The sequence below is a fragment of the Micromonas pusilla genome (genome assembly GCF_000151265.4).
Source record: "Micromonas pusilla CCMP1545 genomic scaffold MICPUCscaffold_7, whole genome shotgun sequence".
Taxonomy (NCBI): domain Eukaryota; kingdom Viridiplantae; phylum Chlorophyta; class Mamiellophyceae; order Mamiellales; family Mamiellaceae; genus Micromonas; species Micromonas pusilla.
In genome coordinates, this window is record NW_003315888.1 from 954,556 (window position 1) to 963,815 (window position 9,260).

At 70.2% G+C, this 9,260-nt stretch overlaps 5 protein-coding genes across 5 annotated transcripts in view; 4 read left to right on the forward strand and 1 right to left on the reverse strand.

Moving 5' to 3' along the window:
- Window positions 1-257: 257 nt before the first annotated feature.
- ELIP4 (early light induced protein-like protein, chloroplast precursor) lies at window positions 258-991 on the forward strand (the record flags this gene model as incomplete). Its single annotated transcript, XM_003059842.1, has 1 exon — window positions 258-991. One exon carries the CDS (start codon window positions 258-260, stop codon window positions 987-989), a length of 732 nt encoding a protein of 243 aa, XP_003059888.1. The 3' UTR covers window positions 990-991.
- A 153-nt stretch (window positions 992-1,144) lies between these two features.
- Window positions 1,145-4,697, forward strand: MSH4 (MutS 4; the record flags this gene model as incomplete). Its single annotated transcript, XM_003059843.1, has 4 exons — window positions 1,145-1,649; window positions 1,799-2,178; window positions 2,324-2,551; window positions 2,625-4,697. 4 exons carry the CDS (start codon window positions 1,145-1,147, stop codon window positions 4,695-4,697), a joined length of 3,186 nt encoding a protein of 1,061 aa, XP_003059889.1.
- Window positions 4,698-5,105: 408 nt separating this feature from the next.
- MICPUCDRAFT_47770 (uncharacterized protein) lies at window positions 5,106-6,269 on the forward strand (the record flags this gene model as incomplete). Its single annotated transcript, XM_003059844.1, has 2 exons — window positions 5,106-5,182; window positions 5,411-6,269. The coding sequence occupies 2 exons, from the start codon at window positions 5,106-5,108 to the stop codon at window positions 6,267-6,269; spliced, it is 936 nt and encodes a 311-aa protein (XP_003059890.1).
- A 522-nt stretch (window positions 6,270-6,791) lies between these two features.
- ODA-LC6.2 (flagellar outer dynein arm light chain 6) lies at window positions 6,792-7,345 on the reverse strand (the record flags this gene model as incomplete). Its single annotated transcript, XM_003060135.1, has 2 exons — window positions 6,792-7,040; window positions 7,232-7,345. 2 exons carry the CDS (start codon window positions 7,343-7,345, stop codon window positions 6,792-6,794), a joined length of 363 nt encoding a protein of 120 aa, XP_003060181.1.
- Window positions 7,346-7,755: 410 nt separating this feature from the next.
- Window positions 7,756-9,260, forward strand: part of MICPUCDRAFT_40696 (uncharacterized protein) — a gene marked incomplete at both ends in the record, with an annotated part of 4,019 nt that continues 2,514 nt past the window's right edge. Inside the window, one exon of the mRNA XM_003059845.1 lies at window positions 7,756-9,255. Within this exon, the coding sequence (XP_003059891.1) occupies window positions 7,756-9,255 (1,500 nt within the window). The remainder of the gene's footprint in view (window positions 9,256-9,260) is intronic.

A 9,260-nucleotide genomic window follows, 5' to 3' on the forward strand; every position in this document is an offset into this window, starting at 1 on the left:
CGCGGAACGCGAGGCGCACAGCGCCCGCGAGTGAGTAAGGTTGACGTGGCAGTCTCTGCGCGCAGCATGAAAACTACTACGAAAACCGTACTGTTGGTTTGGGCAAACAGTAAGAAATCGCGCTGCGTCGCTTGTTTTTTCCGGCGTTTCGAGGCCACGCAAATGTCACCTTTTTCTTTTTCGACGCGTCTGCGCCTCGAAGTGCCGCCACTCTCACGCGCACGCACACGCACGCCCACCACCTCCACCACATCACGATGTTCGCCCTCTCCGCCTCCACCGTCAAGGTCTCCGCCGTCGCGGGCCTCTCCGCGACGCGCGTCGCCCGCAACGCGCGCCGCGCGACCGTCGTCCGCGCGGACGCGAGCACCCCGGAGGGCCCGTCCGAGGACATCGCCATGCCGAACGTGACCGTCTTCACCGAGGACCAGCTCAACGGCGAGCGGTGCGAGATCCAGACCCCCGCGGCGCCCGCGGCGGCCGCGGCCGTCGAGGCCCCGGCCGCGTTCAAGGCGGCGATCGACCCCGCGGACGGCTCCATCGCGGAGGCTGCGCCGCTCGGCGACGACATGTCCATGTTCACGGACGCCATGGTCGCGTTCAAGGAGCCGCGCGCCATCGAGATCATCAACGGCCGCGCCGCGATGATCGGCTGGATGGTCGCGCTCTCCGCGGAGATCACGAACGACCAGTCCCTCGCGAGGCAGGTGTTCAACACGCGCACGTTCACGCTCGCGGACGGCGTGGTGGACACGGTCACCGGGCCCGCCGGCGGCGCGTTCCTCGTCCCCGTCGTCGTCCTCGCGACGCTCGCGGCGTCGCTCGCGCCGGTGCTCCGCGGGAACGAGGAGTCCGGCCTCGAGAAGGCGCCGAAGGACTTCTTCATGTTCAAGGCGGAGTCGGAGATGACGAACGGCCGCGGCGCGATGATCGGCCTCGTCGCGCTCCTCTTCGCGGAGAAGTTCACCAACGGCGCCGCGCTCTTCTGAGCGTCGCGCCCTCTTGAGGGTAAATGCTCATACGAGCACGATACGATTCTTTCACAGCTGTACGCATAAGCCGCTAGTCTATTCTTTTTAATACGGACACTATCACGTTCGCGCCCTCGCGCTCCTCTCCCCCCGCGCGCGCCCCGCCCACCGCCATGCCGCCCGCGTCGTCGTTCGACGTGCGAAGGGTCGCCGCGCTCATGGCGTCGCACGCGCGCGAGGACGATCGCGAGATCGACGGCGCGGAAAAGGCGGAGGAGGAGGAGGGGCGCTTCCTCCCGCGTCGACGCGCGAACGCGTCGCGGTTCGAACGCGACCGCGACCGCGACGCCGCCTCCCGCCCGCCGCCCGCGCCTCCCGCGAGCGCGCCGCCCGTCGCCGTCGTGTGCGCCGTGATCGAGAACCGCGCGCACGAGGTCGGGATAGCGCTGTTCGACCGAGAAGACGGCGGCGGCGGCGCGCTCGTCTTGGAGCAGCACGTCGAGGGCGGCGCGTCGTACGGCGCGACGCTCTGCGAGCTCGCGTCCTCGCGCCCGGGCGTCGTCCTCGTCGTCGGCGGCGCGGGCGGCGGCGACGGCGGGATGGGCATCAACCGCGCCGTTCGGAGGTTCGCGCGCGCGAGGGACGTCGCGATCGTGGAGCTCTCCAGGCGCCTCTTCGGTGCGCGCGACGCCGGCGAGGCGACGGACGGACGGAGAACCCGCGTCGTCGAGGCCACGGCAGCGCGCTCTCTTCTTCCCGTCGTCCCGCCTCTTCCTTCCTCCTCCCGCCTCACCCCTCCCTCCTCACCCCTCCCGCCTCCGCCGCAGACGACACCCTCGGCGCGGAGCTCGTGACGCGATGCGCGCGCGTCGGCTCGCGGCTCGCGGCGAACCCGCGCGACGTGTACCTCGCCTTCGCCGCCGCCGCCGCGGTTCTCGCGTTCGTCGACGCCGGCGGCGCCGCGCCCGCCGCCGCCGCCGCCGCCGCCGCGGTCGACCGCCTCCGCCTCTCCCCGGGCTTCGACGCGCTCCTGGGAACCGTCACCGTGACGTGCGCGCGCTCGGAGCACTTCATATCGATCGACCCGGCGACGGCGCGGTGCCTGGAGATCGCCGCGCCGATCGGCGCGCGCGGAGAGGCGGCGCGGGAACCGTCCAACGCCAAGGCGCGTTCTGTACACTGGTCCCCATACGACCGCGTTCGCGTGGTGAACGCCGATCCTTAAGGACTTTATCTCCCGGCGATTCTCTCCGCCCATCCCGCGCTTTCAATCCCGACACACCTCGATGCCTTTCAACTCCGCTTCTGACGCCTTTGAACTCCACCCCGACGTCGCTTGGAACGACCCGAAGGCGTCGAGCGCGGCGGCGAGAACGGGCGGCGCCGGCAGCGGGAACGTCGCGCTCGCGGCGACCGTCGCGCCGCGGTCGCTGTTCGGGCTCTTGAACACGTGCGTCACGAGGTCCGGCGCGAGGCTTCTGAAGGCGTCGCTGCTGCAGCCGCTGAGGGACCACGCGACGATCGACGCGCGGTTGGACGCGCTGTCGGAGCTGCTCTCGGGCGCGTTCTACCGTACACTGGTTCCCATACGGCCCCGTCCGCGTGGTGAACGCCGATCCTTAAGGACTTTTGCCTGCGTTACTCTCCGCCCAGGGTCCCTCGCTTTCAATCCCCGCACAGGATGCCTTTCAACTTCGACTGACGCCTTTGAACTCCACCCCGACGTCGCATCGTACGGAACGACCCTCAGCCGGGGGGCTCGCGACGGAGTTGCGGGCGGCGCTGCGGTCGACGCCGGGCGCCGCGGACGTGGACAAGGTCATCGCGCAGTTCGCGCCGGGTGGTTCGGGAGGGGGAGGGGTAGGTAACGGCGGCGGCGTGACCGTTACCGCGCCGCCGCCGCCGCCGCCGCCTAACCCGGCGAAGGTCGCGGCGAAGATTAAAACCATCCTCGGCGTGCGCGCGACGTTACGCGTCGTCCCGGGCGTCGGCGACGCCCTTCGCGCGTGCGCGTCCCCGCTGCTTCGCGAGATTGGCTCCACGTGCGGGAAGGACTTCTTCCAATCGTTCCTGACGCGCGTGGACGACGTCTTCGAGCCGGACGTCGTCGAAGGCCGGTCCACCTTCGCGCAGCGGACGCGCCAGGTGTTCGCCGTCAAGGGAGGCGTGGATGCGTTTTTGGACCTCGCCCGGCGGTCGTTTTGCGAGACGACGGAGGCGGCGCACGAGCTGCTTCGCACGACGCGCGAGCTCGCGGGCGCGGAGAGCTTACGGTTGACGTACTCGGACGCGAGGGGGTTCCAGCTGAGCGTCTCCGCGGTGGAGTTTGGCGTGATGACCGCGTGCGCGACGCGCGGCAGCGGCGGCGGCGTCCTCCACAGCCTCCAGCGCGTGGACGGCCGCGTCGAGACGCGCCGAGACGCGCGCGGCGGCGGCGACGCGTACTTGAACGCGACGCCGCCGAGCGTGAAGTGCACGACGTCCACGCTGGAGCGCCTGAACGCGCGTCACAAGGAAGCGATGGACGACGCGTTCGCGCGCAGCGCCGGCGTCGTCGACGAGCTCGTGCGTTCCGTGAGGGATAATTTCCCCGCGCTCGGGGCGCTGTCGGCCGCGCTGTCGTTACTCGACGTCCTCCTCGCGTTCGCCGCGAAGGTCATGAACGCGCGCGGGGCGTGGACGCGGCCGGCGTTCACGTCCAACGGCCCGCTCGCGATCGAGGAGGGGCGGCATCCGCTGATGGAAGGCGGCGTCTGCGGCGGCGGCGGCGGCGGCGGCGGCGGCGGGCTCTTCGTCCCGAATTCCACGTTTCTCTCCGACGCGTTCCCGTTCTCGCTCGTGACCGGTCCGAACATGTCCGGCAAATCCACCTACGCGCGACAGGTCGCGACGCTCGTCGTCCTCGCGCACGCGGGGTGTTACGTCCCCGCCTCGTTCTTCAGCTGTCCCCCGATCGACGCCATCTACGCGCGCGTCGGCACCGGCGATTCGCTCGAGACGGACGCGAGCTCCTTCATGGTGGAGATGCGCGAGATGCAGCACATCCTCGCGAACGCGACGAGAGATTCGCTCGTCCTCGTCGACGAGCTCGGGCGGTCGACGAGCTCGGGCGACGGCGAGCGCGTCGCGTGGGCGTGCGCGGAGGCGCTGTTGAGGATGGACTTGAAGTGCGTCTTCGCGACGCACGCGGATCGATTGCGCGGTCTCGCGACGATGTACCCGGGAGTGAGAGTGTCGAGCCTGAGCGTCCGCGTCGTCGGCGGCGGCGGCGGCGTCGTCGGCGGCGGCGGCGGACGCGGATACGGCCGCGACGGACGCGGATACGACGCCGTGCACGGCCGCGGGGAGCTCGATTTCCGATACAAGCTCGTGGACGGCGAGTGCGTCGTCGATCACTACGGGTTGCGGCTCGCGGCGACGATGGGATTTCCGAACGCGATGATGGACGCCGCGTGGGCCATCGCGCGGGAGGTGGACGCGCGCGACGGTAACGGCGGCGGATCGAGAGTTACAACCACAAACACAGAAGACCCGGACCCGTGGGGGGTGGAGCGCGCGCGACGGGTGGCCACCGTCGCGCAGAGAGCGATGCTGTTGTGCGCGGGCGACAGCGACGGCGACGGCGCGGCGGCGGCGCTCGAGCCCGGGAAGCTCGACGCGTTGCGGCGGCTTCAGACGCAGGCGAGGGCGCTGCTCACGCCTGCCGCGCCGAACGCGTGCGCGTGAACGAACGAAGGACGAACGACTAACGACGAATAACGCATCGCGATCGACGACGGGAACGACGAACGACGGACGGCGCGGCGTCGCGAATGAATGAATACCCTCACGCGTACGTCGTACGAAAGTACTTCCGTACTACCCGCGGCGACGAACGCTCAACTCACTACGGCGGCGACGCCGAGCCGCGGCGCGTTCCCTCGCTTCGCGCCCGCGCCGTCCTCCCCGGTGTCGCCGTCATCGCCGTCGTCCATCTCCCACGAGTACCGTCGTTTGGTCCCGACGTCAGCCTTCGGGACGACGACGAAGGGACCGCCGGTCCGCCCCGGCTCCGGGGTAAGGGCGAGGTTCGTCGTCGTCGTCGGCGGCGGCGGTGGCGGCGTCGGCGTCGGCGTCTTCGCCACCTCCGCGGAGATGATCCCCGCCGCCATCGCCGCCGCCGCCGCTTGCGTCGCTTTGCGTTGCATCGCCGCCTCGAGCGCGTTCGCGACGTTCCCGCCGCCGTTATCATCGGCGTGGTGGACTTCCTGGCGCGTTCTATACACTGGTTCCCATACGACCGCGTTCGCGTGGTGATCGCCGTTCCTTAAGGACTTTTCCCTCGGCGGTTTCCCCCGGCCGCGGACGCTCCTCGGTCGCGTCGGCGTCGTCGTCGGCTTCGGCGGCGTCGGCGTCGGCGTCGGCGTCGGCTTCCTCCCTCTCCCTCTCAACCTCTCCAGCCCCCCCGCGACGGCGATCTCCTCCGCCTCGTTCAAACGGTCCACGCGCTTCCTCTCTTTGTCGAGCGCCGCGAAGAACTCGGTCGGGAACGCCGCCCGCGACGACGGCGGCGGCGGCGGCGGCGCGCTCGGATCGCGCGGCGCCGTCGCCGGCAGCCTCGGGACCACCTCCATCCCCCCCAACGTCAACGCGTTCGTCCACCCGTCGTACATCGCGCTCGCGCCGCCTACGCCGCCGCCGCCCTCGTACATCCGCAGCCGTTGCTCCAGCTCCGCGATCCTCCGGCCCGCGGCTTCCAACGCCTTGGCGATGTCGATCGGCGGCGCGACGCGCGCGAACGCCGCCGCGCGCAACTCGCTCGCCCTCGCCACCCCGAACGCGCACGCGACCGCCTCCGCGCACGACGCCGCGAGCATCAGCGACGCTTGCGCCGTCGCGGAGGGCTGCGGCGCGTCCCCCGCGCTCGCGAGCCGCGCGGTGTGCTCGCGGAGGTGCCGCACGGCGCGTCGTCGCGACGCGTCGTCGTTCGCCAGATCCGCGGCGGCGTCGCCGCCGTCGCCTCTTCTCGTCGTCGTCGTCGCCGCCGCCGCGACGCCGCCGCCGCCTCCGCGTCGTTCGCGCGCGCGCGGCGCCGTCGGCGGCGCCGCGGCGCCGCCGTCGCTGCCGCCGTCGCTGCCGCCGCCGGCGACGCGCTTCGGCGAGTCCGCCCCGGACGGGGTGTCGGGGGACAGGCGCCCGGACATCGCCGCGGCGACGTCCGCCCATCCCGTCGCCGCCTCGTCGTCGACGACGACGCGGCGCAAAATGCGCGGGTTGGGCCCGGCGCGCGCGTGCGGGGCGTGCGGGGCGTGCGTGTGATTGCCGTCGTGCACGTGGACCGTCTCTCCGTCCATGATCGCGCCCGTGGTGCGACATGTGTGAAGCGACGTGACCATTCTTTTCTTCGCGCCGCACCCCGGGGTCGCGCACTTGAAGTACGTCGTCCGCGCGTCGAACGCGACGTTGACGCGGCAGCCATACTTGCGCCAGTTGTACCCGTCCGCGTCCATCGGGGTGCGCGAGTGCTTGCGCCACATGGCGGCCGCGCGCGCGCGACGATGCCGTTCTTTCTAAAGCGGGTAAACCTAGCGGATCTTGCGGTTGTCGTGCGGGAATTCTTTCTACACTGTTGTACCAGACAGGCTAACAGGATGCTTCTAGAAAGATTCCTTCACGAAAAATGGCGAAAAGTCCTAGGGCCCTATGTGTATTTAGTCATAGAAAACCAACAATAATATGTTTTTTTGCATAGCTATTTAGTCAGGTGCCCTTTCACGCGACTTGACTTTTTTTCAACCCGCCCTTCCGCCCCCGCCCCCGCCGACCAAAATCGCTCGCTCGTCACGGTTGATCGATGTCGAACGGCGAGTCCTTACTCTTAAAAACGACGACGTTGTTCAGGTCCACTTTCAGGTGCACGTAGCTGTTCGTCTCGTGCGAGAACGACGCGCCGAAGTGCTTCCCCACGACGGCGTGGTACACGCCGTCCGTCGCCTTGCCCGTGCTCGGATATCTCGCGTCGTACTCTTTTTTAATACACTGCGCGACGTCTTTGTACTGCGTGAACTTATCGAACGCCGCGCACGCGACCTGGGGTGGGGAGGTTAGGGTGGGCACGCGACGCGACGCGACGTGACGTGGGGGGGGGAGGATGGCATGTCAGCGGGGACGCGGGCGGCGGCGGCGAAGACGTCGAATCAAAATCCAAATCAAAGTCAAAAACGAAAAACCAGAAGCGCTCTCGTCGACCGGGGCTGGGGGGGCGGGGGCATCTCGCGGACCTCGATCGCGGCCTTCTCGTGCTCGTCGTCCATGTACGACAGCACGATCGAGACGTCGTGCTCTTTCGCCTGCGTCTTCTCCTCCGTCTCCTCGGGGGCTTTCTTGTCCGCCATGCTCCTCGCGACCGTCGCTCGCTCGTTCCCTCCTCTCGCGTGCCCTAATTCGAGCGCGAGCGTCGATCACCCCCTTCTCCCTCGCGCGACGCAGTGCCGTCCGCGCGCTCCTTCTCGCCTCTCTCTCCTCGCGCGATGCCCGTCCGCGCGTTGGCGCGTCCTGCGACGACGACGGCGACGATAGACTTCGCGCGCGCGTGCCGCGCCGAGTGCCGCGCGTCGTCGTTCGTCGACGCTCGACTCTAAAAATGGCACCGGGCCGGGGACGAAACGTTAATTTTGCGGTCGGTCGAAACTTTGGGGATCTCGCTCTTCGCGCTCTCGGGGGAACCAACAATACAAACGCTCGAACGTTACCGCCGCGCACACGCGCGCGCACACGGCCTCACCGCCCGCCCGCGACACGCAGCATGACGCAACCGTTCGCGACGGGGGTGTTCGACCCCGCGCGCGCGCGACGACACAGCGACGTTCGATGGGATTCCCCGCCTCGCGCGGCGGCGGAGGCGAGCGCGGACGACGAAGAACCCGAGATCGACGAGAACGCGGCGACGACGGCGATACCGTCGCTGCGCGCGACGACGACGAACGCCGCCAACCTAGCGACGGCGACGACGCCGGGGAAGTCGATCCTCAAGACGCCATCGCGCTCGAAAACGCCGGGCGGCCGCGGTGACGCGCCGAAAACGCCGAAGAGCGCGTTCGGGGTCTACTACCGCGGCGGCGGGACGTTCGAGGAGACGCGTCGGACGACGATGGGAGGCATGGGCTCCCCCTCGCGCGTCAACGTCAAGACCCCGGGCGGGGGCGCGAAGACGCCCGGCGTCACCCCCGGCGCGTCGCGACGCGTCTCCATCGCGAACGCGACTCGCCCCACCACGCCGGGGAAACCCGAGGCGCCGACGATCGCGGACGGGCCGTCGCGCTTCGCGCGCGCGCCGACGCGGGTGGATCTCAAGCCGAAGACGCCGACGCGACCGAAGACGCCGACGCGCGCGGGAGGGACGACCGGCATGGGCGGCGGCGCCGCGCGTCTGACGGCGTTCGGCGCCAGCGCCGCGCCGCACCACACCCCCGGACGAAAGCAGCAGCCGATCCCGGGGCGCTTCGCCGCGGTCTCCGTGTTCGCGGACGACGCCGCGGGGGGCGTCGTCTCCGCGCACCCGGGATTCGCGCTGCGGTCGCTACCAAACGCCAATCAAGCGGCGTATTGGACGCGGCGGAGCCAGAGGGCCGAGGACGCGGGGGATCACGCGATGGCGATCTCGTGGCTCGAGCAGGGCGTGAAGCGTAAGGCGACGCCGCGAGAGGAGCTGACGAACGCGCTGACGGCGTTGAAGGCGCGCGTCGGAGACGTCGACGCGGCGACGACGGAGAAGAAGGAGGAGGAGGAGGAGGCGGCGGCGGAGGACGGCGGCGGCGGCGCGGAATACGGAACGTCAACCGTCGCGCCCGCGCCCGCGGCGGTCTTAGCGACCGAGCAGCCGGCGGCGGCCGTCCCGGCGGCGCCCGTGGAAGAGACCGTCCTCGCCGACGCTCCCATCGCCGCCGTCGCCGCGCCGACGCAGTCGCCGAGCGTCGCGACGCCAAACGCCGAATTCGCCGCGCTCGAAGCCGAAGCCGCGGCGGCGGCGGCGGCTTCCGCGGCGAAACCCGGGCCCTCGCCTTCGCCGCCGCCGCCGACGACGACGGTCGCGCCCGCGGTGTCGTCCACGCTTCAGTCGCAGCTCACGCCGTCGACCGCGGAGTTTGCCGCGCTCGAGGCGCAGATCGAGCTCGAGGCTGCCGCGGAGGCCGCCGCCGCCGCCGCGGCTTCGGCTTCGAGCGCGGCGAATTTGGCGTTTGGCGTCGTGACGCTCGGCGACTGCGTCGGTGCGGCGACGGCGGCGATGGGAGCGTCGGCGAGGACGGTCTC